General features: G+C 41.6%; 3 protein-coding genes and 1 pseudogene across 5 annotated transcripts in view; all 4 read right to left on the reverse strand.

Moving 5' to 3' along the window:
- The window catches only part of dnajc3a (DnaJ (Hsp40) homolog, subfamily C, member 3a), a 19,440-nt gene extending 13,204 nt beyond the window's left edge, over window positions 1-6,236 (reverse strand). The window contains exons 1-7 of one of the 3 annotated variants that reach the window (XM_039006822.1): window positions 6,123-6,236; window positions 3,955-4,062; window positions 3,649-3,773; window positions 3,361-3,435; window positions 920-1,072; window positions 568-749; window positions 321-440 (exon numbers count right to left, since the gene is read on the reverse strand). In XM_039006822.1, coding sequence (XP_038862750.1) covers window positions 321-440; window positions 568-749; window positions 920-1,072; window positions 3,361-3,435; window positions 3,649-3,773; window positions 3,955-4,021 — 722 coding nt within the window. In that variant the 5' untranslated portion in view covers window positions 4,022-4,062; window positions 6,123-6,236. Of the gene's footprint in view, window positions 1-320; window positions 441-567; window positions 750-919; window positions 1,073-3,360; window positions 3,436-3,648; window positions 3,774-3,954; window positions 4,063-5,996 lie in introns of all 3 variants that reach the window. The other 2 variants (XM_039006823.1, XM_039006821.1) reach the window with 2 other exon arrangements.
- Window positions 6,237-7,251: 1,015 nt separating this feature from the next.
- Window positions 7,252-8,851, reverse strand: LOC120057789 (annotated as a pseudogene).
- A 784-nt stretch (window positions 8,852-9,635) lies between these two features.
- Window positions 9,636-11,028, reverse strand: LOC120057790 (claudin-10). The gene is made up of 5 exons (XM_039006255.1): window positions 10,797-11,028; window positions 10,389-10,550; window positions 10,212-10,296; window positions 9,989-10,099; window positions 9,636-9,834 (listed from the first exon to the last, which is right to left on the reverse strand). The coding sequence occupies exons 1-5, from the start codon at window positions 11,026-11,028 to the stop codon at window positions 9,636-9,638; spliced, it is 789 nt and encodes a 262-aa protein (XP_038862183.1).
- A 1,202-nt stretch (window positions 11,029-12,230) lies between these two features.
- LOC120057888 (claudin-10-like) lies at window positions 12,231-16,117 on the reverse strand. The gene is made up of 5 exons (XM_039006364.1): window positions 15,898-16,117; window positions 14,394-14,555; window positions 14,226-14,307; window positions 12,471-12,575; window positions 12,231-12,381 (listed from the first exon to the last, which is right to left on the reverse strand). Exons 1-5 carry the CDS (start codon window positions 16,115-16,117, stop codon window positions 12,231-12,233), a joined length of 720 nt encoding a protein of 239 aa, XP_038862292.1.
- Between the last annotated feature and the right edge of the window lie 8,921 nt (window positions 16,118-25,038).

A 25,038-nucleotide genomic window follows, 5' to 3' on the forward strand; every position in this document is an offset into this window, starting at 1 on the left:
AGAGACGCACACAGAGACACACAGAGACACACACAGAGAGACACACACACACAGGGGGACACACACACAGAGACAGGGACACACGCAGAGCCACACAGAGCCACACGCGGGGACACACAGAGCCACACGCGGGGACACACAGAGCCACACGCGGGGACACGCGGGGACACACACGCGGGGACACACACACGCGCGGGGACACACACACGGGGACAGGGACACGGGGACAGGGACAGGGATACACACACAGGGACACACACACAGGGACACACACACAGGGACACACACACAGGGACACACACACAGGGACACACACACACCTCTGCTGCTGGATCAACTCCTCTGCAGACTGGATGTGTTTGTTGAGCTTCTTGACTTGTTTGTAGTGGCTGTAACACTGTTCATGGTCTGGGTCCAGCTTCAGACATTCTCGAACCTCACTGGAGACAGAGAGGAAACAGAACCAGAATAACCAGTTCAGGTATCCTCTCAATGAATTACATCTAGGGATGCAGCTTTGTCCAAAAGTACCGTGTGTGTCAATCTCACATTCACGGACAGTCTTACTTGAGGGACATTTCGTGGTCTCCCAGGTGGTAGTAGATGGTGCTGAGTTTGTAGAAGGCCTGGGTGTTGTCACTCTTCAGTTTGGAGGCAGCCGTCAGGTCACTGATGGCCTTGCCCATCTCTCCCATCTGGATGAAGCACTCTGCCCGCAGCTCTCTGGAGCTGACGTCCCACACACACGTCTGGCAGGGAAACAGTACAGCTCAATATGTGTCAACAGATTTGGTATAATGTTATGTTAGTGATGACAGTGACACCATCTAGTCTCAGGAAGAACAGCCACAGATCATAGTGTACTAGCAAGACTTGCTTTATCTCTGACATTAGGAGTTGAGTCAGGTGTACCACTCACTTCAATAATTAGGTCCAGGTGGGCCGCAGCGGTGATGTAATCCTTGCGGTCAAAGGTTAACCGTGACTGAGTCACCCACCTCTGGATTTCATCAGATTTCATGAGCCGACTTCGGGCCTCCTTCTCATCTTTGTCACTAGGGTTTGAATTGAGCTGGAAGAGACAACAATTTATTTGAACCAGTAAAAAAAGAGGTAAGGAAGCACACCAGATACTACAGCATATTTACTTGAAAGAAAGTAACATTCCTTGAAAGGATGAACCCTCTATTGCAAATACACTTCAAATAACATTCATTCTTAAAAGCTTTACCCATCACTCCTCCCTGTACTTACAGTCCTGATCCCTGAACCCATTATCCGCCAGCATAGTGGTCATCATCGCCATGATAGCAATCTTAGTTAATGGGACATACTTTACAAATAGACTTGGCGATCCTATTAGGATTTCCTGCTAGCTCAGCCCTAGCAGGGGAGGGATGAATAAATGTGATGCGTTACACCATGCCTGTGTGATAAACTGCTGAAGCAGCAGGAGCGCGTGCACCTCTAGCCAGAGTTGAGCACACATAAAACTGTACAGGTCCAAATGCATATTGCCCTCCAACTATGACTCATATTGCCCTCCAACTATGACTCATATTGCCCTCCAACTATGACTCATATTGCCCTCCAACTATGACTCATATTGCCCTCCAACTATGACTCATATTGCCCTCCAACTATGACTCATATTGCCCTCCAACTATGACTCATATTGCCCTCCAACTATGACTCATATTGCCCTCCAACTATGACTCATATTGCCCTCCAACTATGACTCATATTGCCCTCCAACTATGACTCATATTGCCCTCCAACTATGACTCATATTGCCCTCCAACTATGACTCATATTGCCCTCCAACTATGACTCATATTGCCCTCCAACTATGACTCATATTGCCCTCCAACTATGACTCAGTGCCGCGCAAGGGCATGATAGTTGACTTCAATTATGGAACCTTCCACACCTTGAGCGGTCTCTTAAAATCTACTTCGACTAGCATTTTAAAAACCAGCATTACATTGTGTCTGGGAAGCCACCTGGGAAGTGTCCTTGAATACTTCATTTTAAGCCAACCAAAATCACAGACTCTCTCAATCCTGCTATTCTACATTGTAATAAAGTACATTATTTTGCATAGTGTTCCTTATTGCTTCCCCTCCCTGTATCTGAAGAGGGATGTGTAAATGACAAATGCCCAAGGGGCTGCAGACCCAGGACAATACCTAAGGTGACAAGTGACTGACATTCAAACTCTACTGCTAGAGGAATTAGGCTACTTCAAGATTTCCACTGCGTATACCTACCCTAGAATACCTAACCACTTTAAATCATTAAAAAGTAGAACTGCAAGGGCATTTATGTCTTCTGGCAATGTTATGAGGCTCCGGGCATAATGGTAACACTAATGGAAAATCTATCAGTGATTTTCACTCTTCATCCTTAAAAATGGGCACCTGAAAACTATCCCCGACAGGCAAGAGGAGAGATGACTAGACATCCAATTAAGCTTGGTTTGTACATTGTCTGTCCTACTGAACACAATTTCACATTTCCAATGTTAATTTGGCTTATTGAATATGTCTGATATAAATTATAAAAATACCAGGCCATCTAATTTCATAACTGTATTTCATTATCCTTAATCCTGTTCAGGTAGGCATTGTTAAATCTTAGCCTTAGGCTATTTGCCAATGAATATGGCAAACAACAAAGCCAGTATCTACATTAGTGCAAGTGCATTAGGTTGATCTGAAGAAAAAAAAGAATCCTGTGGGATGTACTGTAGATGGAGCTGTTTCCACTGGTCAATACTGACATCTCCTGGCTGCTACTCCTTAAAGTCACCAGTGGTGTAAAGTACCTAAGTAAAAATACTTTAAAGTACTACTTAAGTAGTTTGGGGATATCTGTACTTTACTGTTAATATTTTACTACTTTTAATTCAATACATTCCTAAATAAAATAATGTACTTTTTACACCATACATTTTCCCGACACCCAAAAGTACTCATTACATTTTGAAGGGAAACTGGTCCAATTCACACACTTATCAAGAGAACATCCCTGGTCATCCCTACTGCTTTTGATCTGGAGGACTCACTAAACACAAATGCTTAATTTGGTAATTAATTAATGTTTGAGTGTTGGAGTGTGCCCCTGGCTATCCGCCAATAAATAACAAAAATAAAAGTATGCTGTCTGGTTTGCTTAATATAAATATAAGGAATTTGAAATGGTTTATACTTAAATACATTTTAGCAATTCCATTTATTTTTGATACTTGAGTAAAAAAGTATCTGGTTTTAAATATACTCAAGTATGACAATTGGGTACTTTTTCCACCACTGCAAGTCACTTCCAGTGAGATTGTTACTGTATGTTGGCATTACTTACAACTTTCTTAAAGTCACTCTCTGCTTCATCTAGTCTCCCCTGCTTCAGGAGCAGATTGCCTCTCTGAAGTCTTGCCTGTTGGAAGAGTGAGAGACGAGATAAGAGAACGTTTGCGGTTGTTCTTAATGAAATTAACTTTAGTTAGTCTTCCTCTAGTCTAAAAAGACTTTAAACACTAGATTGTAAACTACTGTTAATAAACATTTCAAGCATACACTGACCGTGAAACCGTAAGATAAACAGTCTTCCTCTTATGTTTCTGCTACTAAAAGTAGACAGTGGACTCACCGATGTGAAGTCTGGTTTGAGTTCAATGACTTTGCTCAGATCCGGCAGAGCAGATTTAGATTTGCCCATGGCCAGGTAGACTGTAGCTCTCCTGTAGTAGGCCATGTAGTTCTTTGGATCCCCATCTGAGCATGATCAAACACAGGCAATGGCAAAACAAGAAATATATAGTTATACTATATATATATTAAAGAAATTATACAATATCTGTTAAAATCATAAAACCCTTTTTACTTTACTTTAAAAAGTACACATGAATATTCCATTTGATTTTACTGTCAACAATGTAAACCCTTCAGTACTGACCAATAGCAGCATGGAAGTGAGAGAGTGCATCAGCCAGCTGTCCAGCAGCAAGGAGTTTCTTCCCCATCTCCAAATGGTTCTCCAAACTTCCATCCTTGCCACATACCCCTGAAACCAAGGAGAATGTCATCCAAAATATAAGTAACCACAATGTGCATATTACAGTATTTCCACCTTGTAGCTATTCTTCCATTGCATTGTGATTTGATACAAAGTAGCTAGCTACTCCACTAATGATTAAAGTATGGTGACCGCTTAGGCGCTTTTAACAACTAGGGTGTATTTACATACACTATCTTTGTTTTCAATTGTATTAGGTTGCACAAAAACAGTCCATTGGACGCCAGAAGTTAAATACAATGACGTGACACCATGCATTCCTATGTGAGGACTCAATAGCGCATTGAAGATAAATGAAGTCGGTTAAGATGGCCAAAGGTGGTTAAGTTATAACAAAGATAAACGACACGCCGTCGTTTCAATTGTAAACAAATAAGTCAGAGAGCAGAACTAGCAAGGAGGTGGGCAGAGCCAAGCACGAGCTAGCAAGATCCTATTGGTGGGTTCTAGCATCATTTGCATATTTCCGTTAGGGAACACCCACTCTGCGAAGTGCGCGTGTGCAATAAAGCAATTCACCTTTGCACTCCTAAACACCACCATTGTTTAAACGTTGGCAAAGGGTAAAGTCTACAAAGCTTAGTTCACAACAGATTTTAGTTGAGAACAGAAAACTGTATTGAAATCAAATGTTTCAATTATGAAAAAATTAGCAGAATGGCAGACAAAATCCATCTCTTTCCATCTTCTCCCACTGCCGGCCACTGGGCTTCCTCTCACTACCATATGAGTGGAAACGGTGAGCGGATGCGTCACATTTATACAGCCGGTGAAATATCTGTCTCATTGTTTTATTTGTGAGAAGGCATCTCATGGAAGAATTTACATCCACAACTTGAGCTACTCCAGGAAGTGATGTTGCAGGCTAGCTCAGTGCTGCCCCTCATTAAGTAACTCAAGTTGAAGGCCCACCGGGGTACTGCAGGCTGCCATTAGCAACTAAATTATCCTTAAACTTCTGTATGCTATTTTCAAACAATCGGTTCAAGGACATACACCTGGTTTATTAGAAGCAATTATTGGTACCATGATTGTCTCCGAAACATTTTTGTTTTATTTACAGGAAGACTGACCACTAAGAAAGCAATTTTCCAGTCACTATACTGGGGATCCTGTTTTCTGCTAACAATGCCTGCAGTACAGCAGTCGGCCTAGAACTACCATGGCTTCAATGAGAGGGGGCAGTCATTCTCCCCTAGTTATAAACAACTCCATCTCAATTTACTGTACCGGTGGGCAGGACGGTTGGTTATTATGAAGGGGGAATGAGAGTCTAAAAGTCCCCCACAAGTCAATTATTTTTGTCCACATATGGCGCATGTGCAGTACTTTGATTTTGGCACGATGTAAGCAGAGAGGACGTGGGAATACAACAGACCCACGTTTGGAAAGTATGTTTAATAATACGATCATTTGTATCAAATTCCCGCCGTCATAATGACCAACAGTCCTGCCCACCGGTACAGTAAGTTGAAATATAAGTGTATTTCAACTTCTGGCTTCCCACGGACTGTTTGTGCAACCCAGTACAATTGAAAGCAACGCTGGTGTATGTAAATACACCCGCGTTGCTAAAAGTACCTTAAGGCAGCTGTGAAAGTAGCAACATTGTTGCCATGTAAATATAACTCCGTGGTGTAACGTTAGCAAGCCAGTTACCTAGTTAGCAAACAAACGCAATGTATGTTCGCAAATACCAACACAAATGATGGAATGCATGAAGCACATGCTGTTGTTAGCTAACGTTAGCCTTACAAACTAGTTAACGGTTATCTCCCGTGAAACTCAATCCGGCAACCTAGCTAGTTATCTACTCTAGCTAGTATACTTTTTGTAGCTACTGTCTGTGGGGCAGGTTACTGGACCTGGTAGCATAACTGTAATAAAACATAGGTTGAAATCCATTGTCTGAGAAGGCTTACCTTCGTATCGTAGGTCAATCAAAACAAGAAGAAAAGGAACATAACTTAAAATTTTGTGCACAATTGGGTTTATTGCAACCATAATGTAAACTGTCTATAGTTCTTAGAAATAAAGGAAAATACTACCTACGATAATGCAAACTCTCACGAAACACTTGACAGTCCCATTTTAGCTGGATGACAGCAAACGTTATTCAGTTAACCAACCAGACATAAAGCGAGTCCACCGGTCGTGGGTTGCTCTGATTGGGCCATTTGTTGGAAAACTCCGCCCCCCACTGTTCGTTCAACGGTGTCGAGCCACGGCAGCACAAAAGTAAGCAGTAAGTGCGTGTCATTCAGTGAAGGGCTAGGCTAGTATGAAAATGCATTTATCTAGCTGTAGGCATGTTCTGTCACGGTTTTGAATAGAAGGCTCAGCCAACAATTAAACATTTGTCTCTGCTGTAGCCTAAACTGATGATGATGCTTATTGATATGGGGGTGCAATGGAAATCAAGTACGACTTAGGTTAGGTAGGGTTATGAATGATTGGAACATATGATCAATGTTTGGGATCTTTTATTCACATATAAAATACATTTCAGGACATGGGATGCAATACAAAGCGTACAATGGAAAAACAGTTGACCAGTGATTAATACCTTCACAGTGTAATTTAGAGTTTAAGGCTTCACAGCAATATGAATACAATACAAATATCTTATGATTTTACAAAACATTTGGAACACCTTAATATTGAGTTGCACTCCCTTCTGCCCTCAGAACAGCCTCAATTAGTCGGGGCATGGACTCTACAAGCTGTCAAAAGCGTTCCACGGGGATGCTGGCCCATGTTGACTCCAATGCTTCCCACAGTTGTGTCAAGTTGGCTGGGTGTCCTTTGGGTGGTGGACCGTTCTTGATACACACAGGAAATTGTTGAGCGTGGAAAAACCCAGCAGCGTTGCAGTTCTTGACACACACAAACTGGTGTGCCTGGTACCTACTACCACACCCAGTTCAAAAGCACTTAAATCTTTGGTCTTGTCCATTCACCCTCTGAATAGCACACATACACAATCCATGTCTCAATTGTCTCAAGGCTTAAAAATCCATCTTTAACCTGTCTCCTCCCCTTCATCTACACTGATTTAAGTGGATTTAACAAGTGACATCAATAAGGGATCTTAGCTTTCACCTGGTCAGTCTCATAGAAAGAGCTTAATGTTTTTTTTTTTTTTACAAATGTCAAACTGCAGGCCACAAGAGCAGGTCACAACACATACGTGTTCAAACTGGAGGGTGTCTTGCTGCTGCTCCTAATGCTCCTAGTCTAACTGCTGGTCTTGGTCTTATGCTCTCTCCACCCTCTGTGAGTTCTGTTGACACTGGTAGGTACCTCTGTTTAGATGGAGGTGCCATGTAGCTATCAGAGAACTTGTAGACAGGCATGTGTTTGTTCTTCTATCTGTGAAGGTTGGATTGGAGATGGAACCATCATTAGATACCCTAATTAGGCACATGATTTGAAATCTAGAGCATGTCATTAAAAATTGAATGTATACAAAACACACCTTGATTGACATCCTTCCTTCTGTGCAAAGAAACTGCAAATGAGGCCCCCAACGACCAGTAGGTTCGAGCCTCCACATCCAATGGAAACACCTACTTCGATTTCTTTACCTATTAGTATCTGATTTTAAAAAATACCATGAAGGTGTGTCATGCATTTTCATTGTTTACAGCTCCATGTCCCTCCTTTATACCATAATAGCTGTGCCATGTTTTCATATATTACTGAATACAAATCTAAACCCCTGTTTAAGTTTTGGATCTACATAGAATTGATAGATGTTTACTAACTTTTGTGCCCTGAAATTGAGATCCTGAAATTCTGCTCTTACTTTGTTTCCATAACAAGAGAATGCAGTCATGGAACACAACCCTGAAACAAGACAACTCGACTGTTCGAGTTCACTCAGGAACCCAATGATCAGAATAACCATGTCAATATCAACAAAAATAAAATGTTTACCAGACACAAGATAGGTAATCCCTCCATCAAAGGTCCCACTTGCATTTGTAACCTCAGATCCTCCTATCTTAGTGTAGAAGATCCTCCTATCTCAGAATCCCAAGATAATAGAGGTGATGATCAGAGCCCGGTGCATATGGATGCCCCCTGTCCAGGAGGAACAAAGACACCATGGTTTAGTCACAAACCTTTCAATTCACTACTGCACAATACCTCATCCATTGTACAGCATTAAGATACTGGAGTACATTTTCCTCTTACCTCTCAAAGAACCTAATGCAGTTTCATTATTTTGACATGCTGTTATAATAAAAAGAAGACTACTTCATCCACTTGAATTGTTCTCTTGCAGTTCAATGCAAACATCGATGGGATACCCTTGCAGTCGGGTACTCCTGTTGAATCAGAAGTGCAATCCTTCCAGAGATTGGAGAAGTAGTTTGAAGTCGTCAGAACGATGCTGTCTACCTCAGACCAGGTCCAGATCTCAGTGGCATTGTAGAGCAGACCAGGATCCATCCACTCACACAGAGCACTAAGCAGCCAATCTCCATGTACATTGCTACTGACCTGTAGTTGATTGCTGCCTCTCTGTATGCAACAGACACCAGACAGAGGGAGAAAGCCAAGTAATGGCAGTTGAGCTGTTGCTGTCCCTTTCAGAACTCAAACTGAGGGGAACTGTGAGCTATCGGGAGAAAGAAGGCTCACCTTCCACCACCCCCGCCCCTCCTCAACGCATTGAGAGCGTGTCTTTGTGTATATCATCACACCTCCTCTCTCCAAACTGGTGGAAAAAGAGGCAAGGTGTATGCTGACCGATGGCTTTTCTCCCCATGAGGGCATGCCATGTTTGTTATTGGTATAATATCCAGGATTCTACCAACATTAAGTTAGTTTCGTGTAGGCCTAAAAACACAGGTCGTGTTCATGTCATGACTTTGCCATGATTTTCCTTATAGATTTCAGTCTGCACTAGAGGTTTTACGAAATGGTAAGTTGATTGCTGTATCTGCAATAATCACTCCATTATTTCTATTGCATATCCAAAGTTGTATTTATATTCATAAAATATCAAACATATCATAATTGCGTACAAAGATCCTTCTCATGTCATACTTTCACAGAATCTCATCTTTTCTGGGTGTATCAATCATACAGACAGAAAACAGATAATCTTAACAGTATGTGGCAGATTTGTAAATTAAAGCCTATGGCATAGCAATACAATACATCGCAATACTATTTTCATTTGACCAGTTAAACAGCAGGAAAATAATCCTGCAGGGACAGGAAATGTGAATTATTATGTGGATTATAATTAATGGACTTTTTTGTCGGGGTTGATACATTTTTAGTTATGATAAAGAAAATCTGCCATTTTAACATGGAAATTACAAACTTTAGAAGCCTTTTAAAACCTCAAATGCACTAGAATTAGCATTTCCTTCTGTGCAGGAAAATTCTCTGCAACAACAGAGTGATCAAATGAAAATTGACCTGAAAAGACTAGATCAAATAATGTAGCTGGAAAAAAACAATGTTCACAATTTCCTTAATAGACTTCATCTTAATGGTATTTACAAACACATTGTCTGGAACTAGTACTGTAGCCAATGCCACTACACAAAAGCATCTCTGTCTGACAGTTCCTCAGGTGTTATCTGGGAGATCCTAGTGAGTTTAGAGCTGCTGGATATCCCTGAGCCGTAGGATCTGTACTGTCTGGGTGGTCTGTAGTATCCAGTGTAGAGGGTCCTGCCTCCGGCCCGAGAGGCCATGTATGTTCGTGTTCTAGGACCCCCATGGGCGAGCACCACTCTGAAATAACGAGACACACAATAAAACATATTTCTCATTATTCAATGAAGGCAATACAACGATGGCATACTAGAATGATAGGATCCTACTGTTCAGCGATATAATGAATATCTATCATTCTGATCAAATGACTTGTTCAAAACAGTTTTCTTACTTTGCTTTAGGGAATAGGACTTTGTACACAGTCACAGCATAGAGAATGGCCCCTAAGAGGATGCAAAAAGACCCAACCAATCCAATAAAAATGGGAGGTCCTAAGTCATACCTTAGAAAATAGTAGAAAGCATACATGAGTACAGTTACTAACATGTGCAGCTGTTCATTTGTATTTTTAATTTCGAACAGATTATTGTAGCCATTTGAAATATTAATCTTACTTCAGGATTCCTGGCGAAGATTGAGTGAAAGTTGTCCTTGCGACTTTGTTGATGTATAAGCAGTATGCAGCTAAGTCTGACACACCTGTGTGAAGAGGTTTCAGTCATACTAGGAAATGTTGATGGGGAAAAAAACAAGTCATCTGGAGAAATGAACATACCATGGACAGTACTTACCACCGACAAAGTGAAATACGGATCCGGCGAACAAAAGCATATCCTTGTTTTTTCCCCCTCCTCCAATATATGTGCACTCCATGCCAACAAAGCAAAATATTGCACCAAAAAACCCAAGGGTTAGTCCACACATCAGCAGGCCTCTCACTCCCTGGACGATAGCTGTAAAAAAAAAAAAAAAGTATATAAAAAACAATTAAAAGGAGAAGATATGTGTCAACATATCATCGATCAGCACAACGTTTTTGTCGTTGCTTTTTCCATTAGAAAAGCGCAACAAGCTCTCAAGAATTCAAAGTGATGTTTGAGTATGAAATAATGCAACAGGATGGTGATCAATTTGCAGAGATCCTACAATGTAATATATACCAGAAACCCTTAAGTCAGATGTTTGAACAATGTTCTTACGTTTGACAGACCACAGCACAGGGAAGTCTCTGCAGTTGGTAACTGCTGTCGAGTCTGTGAAGCAGTCCTGCCACAGGTTGGACCAGTACCAGGCCACCTTGATAATGAATGAACCTCCCTGGCCACCTATCTGGGTGATCCTCCAGTAATCCATCGCCATAGTACAAAGTACAAAAAGCCATCCCACCGTTGAGATCAGGAAACCAGAAACCTGGATCAGCCTTTTCCTCATGGTTCCAGATGAGAAAGGATGGGTGTGCTAACCTACTGCTCCTAGGCACTCCTGAAGAGGTGCGCGTGAGGGATCGAGACTCAGGACACACGTGATGCCGGGACTGCTGCAGGATGTTGGTGCTTGTTGTCTTGTTTCAGTAGGTGATAACACGTCTCTCTGGACTGGATGACATGGTGTATGTGTATAGGAGAGTGTTGATGTGGACTCTGTTGTCGAAACCACGATGGAAGCTGTTTACTGTAAACTGTAAGGAGTGTGGGTCCAACTTGAAATGAATCACATCACTGACAGCTTTACACAAAGAGCAAGTGTTTCATTTGAGCCATGCTGGTAAACCCTTTGTTCTGAAATAACTTATATTATAGACTTTCTATATTTAGTGGTAGTAATTCACTTTGTACTATTGTAATGGCATAGTAATTACATAATATTTTAGGGAGAGAGGATTATTTGAAACAAGCACAAATACACATGATTTTATAATAGGCTAAATACAAGTTGTTTAGGATTTTCTGAAATAGGTGCCAGTTGAAATAGGACTGTAAATAATGAGTTATTAAGATATACAAGAGGTACTGTAAATGGATAACACTTTTCCAAAAGTGACCTCAAAGATATGTTGATTATAAAACATGCTGTAGTTTATGGTTATGTCAATGGTTGGTTAGAAACTGGATGTTTTCGATGTTAAACATAGTTTTAAATGTTCTGTCATTAAAGATTAACAGCATTTTAATGTGTGTCTAACAGTTAAAGAGACAGGCAACACAAGACAATATAACAGTTCACATCCTCACTTTAATGTCAAACAATTATCAAAAAAGAAAAGAAAAATCAACAATTGCACAGAAAAGTGGTTATTATTGACACTATTTTGATTCGCAGCTTAGGTCTACCACAAGGCTCACATATTATTATAAAGTAAATATCAAAGCCACAAATCTCAGCCAATCTCTTACGAACTCAAAAAGGCTCTGATTTCCATTGGACTCAGTATAGAAATTAGTGCTGTCATAAATAGGTGAACAGGGGGATCAACTCCAATATAAAGTGATCTCTTTCTGATCTATCATTATTTGTGACACAATGGGCCAGCCAGTCACGTAACACATTCTTCTCCTCCTTTTCACTGGTATGGCAGTAAATCGGCCTCTCGAGACTATGCCGCTGTTCAGGTTCTGCATTTGTCCTATCATCCCTTACACATAGGCATTCTTATCAAAGTGCTGTACTCTAGAAGAGCTACTGTACTCTGGTGGAGGCCTCTGGCTCATAGGCTGTGCATGCCCTCTAGGGTGAGAAGAAACATTAGAGGCAGAGGTAGCTCCTCTGTAGGCATAGCCTGTGTGACTAGAGGGAGAGGAGAGAGAAAAATGTTAAGTAAACCAATCATGTAATTGACCAAATATCATGACATATTATTGAACTTTGTGACTTACCTTGTAGTGGAACTATCTGCTATTGAGAAGCAGAGTATCACCCCTCCCAGAATGCAAAGGATAGATCCTGCCCAACCAATGAACAAGGCAACCCCCAGTTCATACCTGGAAAACAGGGGAACAAAGGAGACTAATTAATTAACAGCAGCATTACTTCATCCATGATCACGTGGGTCACTGCTGTACAGTGGCTTGCCAAAGTACTCACCCCCCTTGGCATTTTTCCTATTTGTTGCCTTTCAACCTGGAATTAATTTATTTTTGGGGGGTTTGTATTATGCCTACCACTTTGAAAATGCTAAATATTTTTTGGGTGACACAAACAAGAAATAAGACAAAAACAGAACTTGAGCGTGCATAACTATTCACCCCCCCAAAGTCAATACTTTGTACAGCCACCTTTTGGAGCAATTACAACTGCAAGTCTCTTGGGGTATGTCTCTATAAGCTTGGCACATCTAGCCACTGGGATTTTTGCCCATTCTTCAAGGCAAAACTGCTCCAGCTCCTTCAAGTTGGATGGGTTCCCTGATATACAGCAATCTTTACGTCATACCACAGATTTTCAATTGGATTGAGTTCTGGGCTTTGACTAGGCCATTCCGAGACATTTAAATGTTTCCCCTTAAACCACTCAAGTGTTGCTTCAGCAGTATGCTTAGGGTCATTGTCCTGCTGGAAGGTGAACCTCTGTCCCAGTCTCAAATCTCTGGAAGACTGAAACAGGTTTCCCTCAAATTTCCCTGTATTTAGTACCAACCTTCCTTCAATTCTGACCAGTTTCCCAGTCCCTGTTCATGAAAAACATCCCCACATAGCGTTTTCCTTGATGGCCAAAAAGCTCAATTTTATTCTCATCTGACCAGAGTACCTTCTTCCATATGTTTGGGGAGTCTCCCACATGCCTTTTAGCGAACACCAAACGTGTTTGCTTATTGTTTTTCTTTAAGCAATGGCTTTTATCTGGCCACTCTCCCGTAAAGCCCAGCTCTGTGGAGTGTATGGCTTAAAGTGGTCCTATGGACAGATACTCCAATCTCCACTGTGGAGCTTTGCAGCTCCTTCACGGTTATGTTTGGTCTCTTTGTTGCCTCTGATTAATGCCCTCCTTGGCAGGTTTGTTGTGGTGCCATATTCTTTCAATTTTTTAATAATGGATTTAATGGTGCTCCGTGGGATGTTCAAAATTTTGGATATTTTTTTATAACCCAACCCTGATCTGTACTTCTCCACATCTTTGTCCCTGACCTGTTTGGAGAGCTCCTTGGTCTTCATGGTGCCCCTTGCTTGGTGGTGCCCCTTGCTTGGTGGTGCCCCTTGCTTGGTGGTGCCCCTTGCTTGGTGGTACCCCTTGCTTGGTGGTGTTGCAGACTCTGGGGCCTTTCAGAACAGGTGTATATATATTGAGATCATGTGCCAGATCATGTGACACTTAGATTGGACACAGGCGGACTTATTTAACTAATTATGTGACTTCTGAAGGTAATTGGTTGCACCAGATCTTATTTAGGGGCTTCATATGCACGCACCACTTTTCAGTTTTTTTTTATATATATAATTTTTTGAAACAAGTTATTTTTTTCATTTCACTTCACCAATTTTGACAATTTTGTGTATATCCATTACATGAAATCCAAATAACAATCCATTTAAATTACAGGTTGTAATGCAACAAAATAGGAAAAACGCCAAGGGGGATGAATACTTTTGCAAGGCACTGTATGTCTGATCCTATACATCAAATGAGTTACTCACTTCTGAGCGACAAACATGGGGTTAAAAAACTCAGATGTTATCCTGTGTGCATACAGGGAGCATGCAGACAACGAGCAGAGACCTGCAGAGAAGAAAAGAACGTTCAGTGCTGCAGACTTGGTAAACTATGCCACTATTGTCCATCAATGGCTGTGACATGATAGTTACCGCTGAGTATGAAATTGACCCCGGCGATGCAAGCTGTCCTGGCTTTGCTTTGGTCTGATCCCCCAATCTTGGTGCACTTCATTCCGACCAAGGCGAAGACAGCACCAAAGAAGCCCAAACACACAGCAGTGATCATCAGACCCCGACAGGCCTGGATGTAGCCTGGAAGAACAAGCGTCGACCACGTCAGACATCTGTTACACATACCTTTAGGCCATGCTTCTTGATTTGATGCATGGTCAGCTGTAGTTATAAGCATAGTCGAAGCGTTCTCAATAGCTAAATGTCCCCCAGCCATTTCCCCCAATGCCCTCCCCATCTCATTACACCAACATGCCATGCAGGATTACCATACAGCAAAAAGTGAAAGCTAAATTATCATTGGCAGATAATTTTGCTTATTTTAACAATTGTGCTTATTTTAACCTATAAAAGGCTTAATTCGTGTAATTTATCTTATTTCAATATATTTTACCTTAATCGTCTTATTAAGGTAAAATATCTTGCTAATATTGTAGCTTGGTAGTAAAAAAACACATTTTAAGTGAATTATCACTCAATGTAAGATATTTAGGCTTGCTTAGACTTCACTTTTCATTTGCTCAGCTAACTGTGCAAGCAACAAATTGGTTCAGTATGAATAAACAATAATTTGTAAGCATAACCAGTAATTGTTTCTTAGTAAAGAGATATGCTAATTTGCCGATGTGCCCTTGAGCAATGCACAACCTTAATTTGCTCCAGGGGCGCCGTACTACTATGGCAGACCCTGTAAAACAACACATTTCACTGCACCTATCCGGTGTATGTGACAATAAAACATATATTTTTTTGTAGTCTTGAAATTGGAGCTGCCTTTGAGATGTGATTAACAGGCAAATATTAGCTTGGTGGTAAACCCCAGAAATTAGCCAACCATGGGAGAAAGCCCCAAGCTCCCAGTAAATCTAATTTATAGCCTTCAACTCCCATGAAGTTAGGCTAAACATTGACATCTCTGAAGGTAGATGAGTTGTCCCTGGGAGAAAACTTGCATTGTACCTTCCCCCAAAATCTATTAGCACTGGCAAGCTCTGAGCACTTCTCTTTCCAAGTAATGAGCCCTTCTCTTTCCAAGTAATGAGCTTGAAATTGAACTGTGGCACAGTTACACTGAGGTGGCAGATCCACTGACCCTCATCTGAGACACGCTGACCAGATGCTGAAACACTGCTAGCCTGCAGACTACACTTTCATTAGTTGAGTACAATCCATGTAACAGGCTATTACAACTGGTCCATGCATAATGAATGCATTGAGATGTAATCACTTGATCAACTGGATCAAAAAAATGGGAATAACCATACATTTACACAATGAGGGCATTAGAAATCACAATAATAAGGAGCTCTTACAGTTTAAAAGCTGTGTATTGTATCACCGTAGGCAAGTAGGCACTCTTAAGCTTGCAAAGCAGCTGCTATAAGACACTTTCCCAATGACAAGAAATAAACTTTGAGCAGACCGTCCAGTGCCAGCATGGAGGGAAAGTCCTTGCAGTTGGAGACTCCTGTTGAATCAGTGACACAGGTCTTCCACAGGTTGGACCAGAAGGTAGCTGTGGTGATGACCGTGCCGTCCAGAGAGGACACCTTCCAGTAATCCGTGGGTATGGTGGAGGAGATCAGGACCCAGCCAGACGTGGTGAGAATAAAGGCCAAAATCTCTGTCACCATGTTACTCATTGTGTACAATAGAGTGCTTACTACTGAAGTTGGTGAGATTTTCAGACAAAAGAGTAACGGTGTGACTGATGGTCCACTGGCCAATGAATATTGTTGAAGACAATCCCAGGCGTGGGCTCTAGAGAAGTAGCCCAGGTTAAATGGCCATGGTGGGATTGATGGTTAATATGTCCTGGACTGTTTCATATTCAGTAGGGAGGGGTTTAGCCCTCATTATCGACTGACCAATGGTGTCTACCTTCCTCCAACCCCTCACCTCACACACGTCACTCACTGTGATAGAGTTGATGGCAGCTAACTGTGCCAAATGGTCAAAGATGGTGGAAACACAGTCATGATGTGTCAAAATGTCTCATGATGACTTCATGATGCCTCACATAACAAGGGGATGAATATACATGATTCAAAACATTTAGAACTTATAGGCCGATAACTTAATAACACATAAACATGCACAACCAGCCTGAAAGCCCCTGTGCATCTCAAAGGGGGTTCATCACATATAGCATGGAGAACATCATACAGCCACTTTTGACTCTGTCACAACAACCTGTGCATACAATACATTTTTGAACTCACCCTGTTGTGCTGTGCTCACTTGAACAGGAAGGTGGCACGGCGGTCCTTCATGGGCAGATTTTGTCATCAAAGTCTGGCATTCTCTGGATTTATGGTGCTTTCAAAACAACTGGGAACTCGGAGAAAAACAAGGTCGAATCATGACGACGTCATTGATCTTCAGGTCGTAGCTCTAGAAAGAGGCCGGATTCATTAATATATATAAAAAAATAATTCTTTCCACTTTGACATTAAAGAGTATTTTGTGTAGATTGTCGACAAAAAATTACAATTAAATCAATTTTAATCCCACTTTGTAACGCAATAAAATGTGAAGAAATCCAAGGGGCGTGAATACTTATGATATACTGTACAGTACAATGCCTATTATTCTTGGATATCCAAATGTTTCAGTTGTGTGTTTTAAATATTGCAATTTTAGTTTAGTTCCTGTATTTAACAAATGGATGACTTATAAAGATGATCATGCTTCAATACATCAGTTCTGCACATAGAACTCTGTAATGCATAGCTAAGAGTGTTGTAGACACCATCAACTGTCCAGATAAATCATATGCCAAATATGCTTAATTTATTTGTCAGCTATACATTCGAGTCTATGATTAGTACACTCTTAGAAAAAAGGGTTCCAAAAGGGTTCTTCGGCTGTCCCCATAGGAGAACCCTTTTGGGTTCCATGTAAAAACCCTCTGTGGAAAGGGTTCTACATGGAACCCAAAAGGCTCTACCTGGAGCCCAAAAGGGTTCTTCAAAGGGTTCACCGGGTAAAAAAATGAGAAGAAATAAAATGCCCCAAGCAAGCAAATTACACAGGGGACATGTGTTCCACAGAAATTATTTACACTAAGGACATCTTATCTCACACCATTTACTGAGAAGAGATGAAGAGACATGGCCCATAGTGAAAGAATAAAGTGGTTAGGTATGGTTAGGTATTTTTTTTAAAGGCACATTTTTTAAAGGTTTTTCTTTTTTCTTATTTTTTGTCTTTTTTTGTGCTCTCCAGATTTGGTCTTTGAGTGAAGTGAAGTATCATATTAACATAAAAAATATATAGGACAATCAGTAAGCCATAAGACAATCAGTAATGTGACAAAGTCCAGTTACTAGTAAACGATTGCTGCTTAGAGAAAGATAAACTTGCTGCGTTCATAACCAAGTGGGAGGTAGGAATTTACCAGTTGTAAATACCAGTTGGATGCACTGACGTGCTTTGAACTCGTTGAGAAATGTCGATTGGCTAATGGCCAACAAGCTGTGTCAACCATAAACCAAAAGTACAGCTATAATGCCTGTAAACAAATGATAGATTTTAGAAACCATATTAATAGATTGCTTTTTATAAATCATGTTTTCTTGTTACATTTAACTGTCAAATTCTGTTAACAAGGTAATTTACTTAGTAGGCGACGTCAGAAGTCAGCATGTGGGAGAAGTTGGAGCTCAGCAATGATATACGAGTTTTCCACTATTAATTATCAGTTCAAATCAAATTGTATTGGTCACATACACATGGTTAGCAGATGTTGTTGTGCGTGTAGCGAAATGTTTGTGCTTTTAGTTCTGACAGTGCAGCAATATCTAACAAGTAATATCTAACAATTCCACAACAAATACCTAATACACACACATCTAAGTAAAGGAATGGAATAAGAATGTATAAATATAAATATATGGATGAGCAATATCAGAGCAACATAGGCTAAGATGCAATGGATAGTATAGTTCGAAGGACATTCAAGTGATTTTTCTCCCATTTGTATGTGGTAAATTCCCACTTCCCACTTGATTACGAATGCAGCATTATTGTAAAAATACCTTTCGTTTGACCTTAAAGAAACATTATAGGCTATCAACTCACTATTATACAATGTATATGTGTTACAGAAAGAACCCCCCAAAATGTATGTCTGGAACAGGAAACAGGAAGCTATATCATGAAAATACATTACGTTAATTAAATTAACCCAAATGCAAATGTCAGGAGCTGACTGTCTTAATTGGGTCAAATTCATGTTGAAATGGGGCCCCTGACAGAAACTCCATATCTGGGCATAGCTGGCTCCTGGAAAATTTGTGTTGAATTGGGGCCCTATCAGGAACTCCAGATATGGGCGTAGCAGGAACACCATATATGGGCATACTAATTATGTCAGTAATTCATCACACCTGGGCTTAATCTGAGTTAGGAATCTGATTGGATAGGCCTTTCTATTTAAAAGGGGTTTTCAGGTTGGTAAGGGGTTAGAGCCTTTCATCTGAATGTTGCTGCAAGCCTAATACAGATGCACAGTTTGTGTGTAGATTGTCTTTGTCTGGTTGGGTTGCTGGAGAGACTCTGCTGCTGAGGAGAGTAGTAACTCACCTGCGATATACAGGCACACCAGGCCTGATACAGATAAGGGATTCATTTGTGAAGTACCAGTGACTCGTTCAATACGGAAGTGGTCCAATGAAGCAGATGCTATGCTACAGGACTGTTTTGCTAGCACAGACTAGAATATGTTCTGGGATTCATCTGACGGCATTGAGGAGTTTACCACATCAGTCACAGGCTTAATTAGTAAGTGCAACGATGACGTCGTCCCCACAGTGACCATACATTACGAACTTATCCCAACCAGAAGTTTTGGATTACAGGTAACATCCACAATGAGCTAAAGAATAGAGCTGCCACTTTCAAGGAGCGGGACACTAATCCAGACACTTAGAAGAAATCCCACTACACTCTCCAAACCATCAAACAGGCAAAGCTTCAATAGTGAACCGAGATGGAATCATACTACACTGGCTCTGACGCTTGTCGGATGTGGCAGGGCTTTCAAACTTCATGGATTATAAAGGGACACACAGCAGCGAGCTGTCCAGTGATGTGAGCTTACAAGATGAGCTAAATACCATTTATGCTTTCCTCAAGGCTGCTTTCTTCCATCCCTGAACCATGCATGAGAACACCAGCTGTACTGGATGACTGTGATCACGCTCTCCGTAGCCGACGTAAGATCTTTAAAACGGGTTAACATTCACAAGGCCGACGGGCCAGACGGATTACCATGATTACGCACTCAGAGCATGCACTGACCAACTGGCAAGTGTCTTCACTGACATTTTCAACCGCTCTCTGACCCAGTCTGTAATACCTACATGTTTCAAGCAGACCACCATAGTCCTTGTGCCCAAGAATGTCAAGGTAACCAGTCTCTAAATTACTTTCGCCCTGTTGCACTCACATCTGTAGCCATGAAATGCTTCGGAAGGCTGGTCATGGCTCACATCAACACCATCATCCCAGACACCCTGGACCCTCTCCAATTTGCATAGCGCCCCAATAGATCCATAGATGACACAATCTCTATTTCACTCCCACCTGGACAAAATGAACACCTGTGAGAATACTGTTCATTAACTACAACTCAGCGTTCAACACCATAGTGCCCTCCAAGCTCATAACTAAGGTAAACACCTTGGGATAAAACACCTCCCTCTGCAACTGGTTCCTGGACATCCTGACTGGCCGCCCCCATGTGGTGAGGGTAGGCAACAACACATCTGCCACAATGACCCTCAATATGGGGGATTCTCAGGGATGGGTGCTTAGTCCCCTCCTGTACTCCCTGTTCATCCACAACTGTGTGGCCACGCTTAACTCCAACACCAAGTTTGCCGACGACACGACGGTGATAGGCCTGTACACCGACATCGATGAGACGGCCTACAGGGAGGTCAGACCTTGAAGTGTGGTGCCAGGACAGCAACCTCTCCCTCAACATCAGAAAGACAAAGGAGCTCATCGTGTACTACAGGGCACGGAGGGCCGAGCTCACCCCCATCCACATCAAAGGGGCTGTAATGGAGCAGGTTGACAGCGTCAAGTTCCTCAGTGTCCCCGTCACTAAATAATTATCATGGTTCACAACCAACACAGTCATGAAAAGGGAATGACAACGCCTCATCCCCTGCAGGAGGCTGAAAAGATTCAGCGTGGGTCATCAGATCCTCAAAGTTCTACAGCTACACCCTTGAGAGCATCTTGACTGGCTGCACACCACTTGGTATGGCATCCAATCGCGAGGTGCTACAGAGTGTGGTGCTTATGGCCCAGTACATTACTGGGGCCGAGCTCCCTGCCATCCAGGACCTCTATACCAGGCGGGGTCAGAGGAAGGCTCTAGAAATTGTCCAGCCACCCAAGTCGGACTGTTTTCTGTGCTACCGCATGGTAAGCGGTATCAATGCACTAAGTCTGGAACCAACAAGCCATAAGACTGCTAAATAGTTTGTCCGGTTAGCTAATGATTATCTGCATTGACTATTTTTAGACTAACTCGTTTGACTCATCACATATGCTGCTGTTACTGTTTATTATCCTGTTGCTTAAAGAGCAGCAGTAAAATAACAATAGCGTGGCTATGTACAGGGTCAGTGTGCGGGGGCACCGGTTAGTCGAGGTAATTCAGGTAATATGTACATGTAGGTAGAGTTATTAAAGTGAATATGCATAGATAATAAACAGAGAAGCAGCAGTGTAAAAAATGGGTTAATGCTGGGTAGCCATTTGATCAGATGTTTAAGAGTCTTATGGCTTGGAGATGTTTATAAGCTTCTTGGACCTAGACTTGGTGCTCCGGTACCCCCTGCTGTGCGGTAGCAGAGAGAACAGTTTATGACTGGGGTGGCTGGAGTCCTTTTGACAATTTTTAGGGCCTGCCTGTTATGGCCCCAGTGATGTACTGGGCCATACGCACTACCCTCTTGTAGTGCCTTGCGGTCGGAGGCTGAGCAGTTGCCATACCAGGCAGTGATGCAACCAGTCAGGATGCTCTCAATGGGGAAGCTGTAGAACCTTTTTGAGGATCTGAGGACACATGCTAAATCTTTTCAGTCTCCTGAGGGGGAATAGGTTTTGTCGTGCCCTCTTCATGACTGCCTTGGTGTGCTTGGACCATGTTAGTTTGTTGGTGATGTGGACACCAAGGAACGTGAAGCTCTCAACCTGGTCACCTTGCACATATCTGCTTTTAGATAAGATATTTACATCCAACATTTAATTGTGTACATGATTAGCTATGTTTTGATCTTTCAGGTACCATCTTGGGTCTGGAAAGAGCAACCTGGTAGCCAGATATGGCTATATTGAAGTGTCAACTGCAAACATTCTCACTGCACTCAATAGTATTGGGGTGAAGCACTGTAGGTGAAAGGTCAACATCTAGATAAGGTGAGTTCAGTTGAAATGTCAAAACACAGACAGGGGGGATTACTTTGGTGAAAACTGCTGTCAAACAGCAGAGGACAGTACAGACAAACAAGTAGGTGATGATAGGCTGCTCCAGGCAGTGGTGTGCTTTAGGAGCATGCGGACTCCTCAGAGCGGTCGGGTAGGCTGTTTGGAGTGTTTATCCGACTGGATTAAAAAATGTATCAAAAAAGAATGTCCCTTCTAAAATCAAAGTTGCGCCCCTGGTCATAAGAGAACTTTTGTCAATTTGACTGATCTTTTGCACATGCAAAGCACAATGCATGCAAGGGATAGGTTAGTAATCGAGGTAGACAGTATTAGGGAGCCAAGAATACTGGAGACATATTATGAATAATAAATCAATATAAATTGCAAAATATACTGAACAAGAATATAAATGCAAGATGTTAAGTGTTGGTCCCATGTTTCATGAGCTGAAATTTAAAAAAAAAATACAATTTTGTTGACTATTTTTGTCTGTAATAAAGCCTTTTGTGTGGAAAAACTCATTCTGATTGGCTGGGCTAGGCTTCCCATTGGGTGGGCCTATGCCCTTCCATGGCTGCGCCCCTGCCCAGTCATGTGAAATCCTTAGATTAAGACCTAATTAATTTATTTCAATTTGACTGATTTCCTTATATGAACTGTAACTCTGTAAAATCTTTGAAATTGTTGCATGTTGCATTTATATTTTTTGTCTGCATTGAGTTTGAAGTACAGTGTTTTTTAATATACTTAAAATATTGTTTAAAACAAACCCCACCAAAATCTTATTACGGATTTGGTTAATATGGCACAATCAACAATAAAAAAGGATGCCAGGTAAAGCAGGACAGTCCAGCCAGTATCATCTCTTGAAATAAGTATACCCCTATAGGGCTATGGCAGAGAAGGAAGAGGAAGTGAGACATCAAACTCCCTATTTTTTTCTGGTTCATACGGTCAAGGAACTAAGCAGACCAGACCCAGCTGCTATGCAGAGTACCAGTGTGAGTCATAATACCCATAAAACCTAGCGGTCAAACAGGGAAAAGGTTCCAAACATTTTTCCACGGTTCATTTTTCCCAAAGCAGATTTTAGAAACACTTAAAATAAGAGCTGTGTTTCGTGTCGGCTTATCCTGGCATGACGTTTTGATAACCTTGTAAATCTCTCTAGGACAAGGCCTGCCTTCATCTTGTCACTCCCCCACTGTTGTGAAAAAATATTTTCTATGCTGTATAAATGCATATTATTAATGTCTACATTCATTTTTTGCCACGTTCTTTTTTATTACAGACACCATAATGCATACTTTGAAATTATATGAGCTAAACAAACAAAAAACGTAATATGCATTTTTTCCCCATAAAGTATACATTTTGGAGATTACTAATGTTACTGTCCACACTTCAACAAAAACATACTTAAATACATGTAATTTTGCTCTTGAAACATTTAATTGAAATACAGTAGAATTCCATTCATTCCTATGGAGGACTGCTCCTTCTGGGGAGTGCCAATATGGCCGACCGGTGGCTTCAAAGCCACTCAATGGCTTTGTGCTCCCGAGTGGCGCAGCGGTCTGAGGCACTGCATCTCAGTGCTAGCGGCGACACTAAAGACACCCTGGTTCAAATCCATGCTGTATCACAACCGGCCGTGATTGGGAGGCCCATAGGGCGGTCCACAATTGGTCCAGTGTCGTCCGGGTTACGGGAGGGTTTGGCAGGGGGAAGGCCGTCATTGTAAAATAAGAGTTTGTTCTTAACTGACTTGCCTAGTTAAATAAAGGTTAAATAAGAAAAATATATAACAAATAAATGGCCAGGGTTTATATACATCATTGGAGCCACCACATTAAGCAGACCGGACCTGACAACTTTTTCAATGGTTAACGGCCCACATTGGGACATCTTCATTTATCCACTATCTTCGGCTATGGCTCGAGGCTAGCTAGCACGAATGAGGGGATTAGATTAAACTGCCCGGGCTGAACCAGGCCAGAGAAGATGAGGACGAGAAAGGCACAACTCGGCGGACCATCTGTCTCCCTCCAGCAGGTGGCGTTTTTTCATTGTATCGCTCACCAAGCAAGGAGTTTTTGTATGGAGGTTATTGAGGGTCGAATTTGGTCAACAAAAAATGTAATGGCTTATTTGCAACGTGAGGTCTATGTGAACAAATATAAGTTTCAAAATGCTTAAGCTGTTACAAGTGTACTGATATCAATAGGACATGTGACATTCCGGCAACTTTGAGAAAAAAACATTTTATATCGAGATGGCTATGCATTATATCAATTTCAATTAGGCTAATAGCACAGCATCTCTCTCAAGTGAATACCGGCGGTTGACGTCAACAATCGATTATTCCAAAAAAGATTATAATAATGAGATATATCCACCAATCCAAAGAAAGGATAGTTGGGATCTAGATAGCCCGCCGTGCCGCTTTGTGGACAATGACTCACATTGACAGCCGAGTGTCTGGTCAGTAGATCCATAATAGTTGACCGGGCTATGACCCATCACGTGACCGGGCGGAGTCGGTGAGGGAAGCGCGCCATGTTCAAATCAAACTGTATTCTGCTCCGCTCTGTATGTAACGCAGTTTGGATCTTTGCGTGTCAAAAAGGATACACACCAATTAACACTGTTTGACGCGTTAAATAAGCTTTTAATTCGACACGTCAGCAAGCCAAGCGCCACCACTACTATCAGTAGCACTGCCAAAGCTGTACAAAAAAGTCTGCAAACAAGCAAACACCGGCCACGAACGATGTTTTTACAATACCGCGTTCGTAATAAAGTATTATTTGTTCGACTGCAACTTCTGAGGTAGCTAGCTTTAGCTTGGTACCAAGCTAGCACCAATACAACCAGCCTGAAACCAATGACCAGTAGAAACTGCAGTCATTTTCATTATTCTTAGCAATGATTTAGGAATCATTGTAAGTATTAGCTAGGTAGCCACCTGTTGTCCGCCTATTTAAATTGAACTTCAGTTCATGAAAATAAATAGCTAGCCAGCTACTTAACCGTGTTGCCCAAAGCTATAACGTTATAAGCAGCCAGCTAGCTTTATCATGCTAGTGAGGCTCGAGTACATATTTGTACATAT

This window comes from Salvelinus namaycush, chromosome 13, assembly GCF_016432855.1.
Source record: "Salvelinus namaycush isolate Seneca chromosome 13, SaNama_1.0, whole genome shotgun sequence".
Lineage (NCBI taxonomy): Eukaryota > Metazoa > Chordata > Actinopteri > Salmoniformes > Salmonidae > Salvelinus > Salvelinus namaycush.

What these genes read in the sequence shown, in the direction of transcription:
- LOC120057888 (XM_039006364.1), bottom strand. Translation starts at nt 16,117, where the DNA reads ATGAGTAACATGGTGACAGAGATTTTGGCCTTTATTCTCACCACGTCT. An exon ending in GGTCAATTTCATACTCAGCG is followed by an intron (nt 14,308 to 14,393) that starts GTAACTATCATG and finishes TCTTCTCTGCAG; the next exon opens with GTCTCTGCTCGTTGTCTGCA. An exon ending in GCAGATAGTTCCACTACAAG is followed by an intron (nt 12,382 to 12,470) that starts GTAAGTCACAAA and finishes CTCTCCCTCTAG; the next exon opens with TCACACAGGCTATGCCTACA.
- LOC120057790 (XM_039006255.1), bottom strand. Translation starts at nt 11,028, where the DNA reads ATGAGGAAAAGGCTGATCCAGGTTTCTGGTTTCCTGATCTCAACGGTG. An exon ending in TCTTCGCCAGGAATCCTGAA is followed by an intron (nt 10,100 to 10,211) that starts GTAAGATTAATA and finishes CTATTTTCTAAG; the next exon opens with GTATGACTTAGGACCTCCCA. An exon ending in GTCCTATTCCCTAAAGCAAA is followed by an intron (nt 9,835 to 9,988) that starts GTAAGAAAACTG and finishes TCGTTATTTCAG; the next exon opens with AGTGGTGCTCGCCCATGGGG.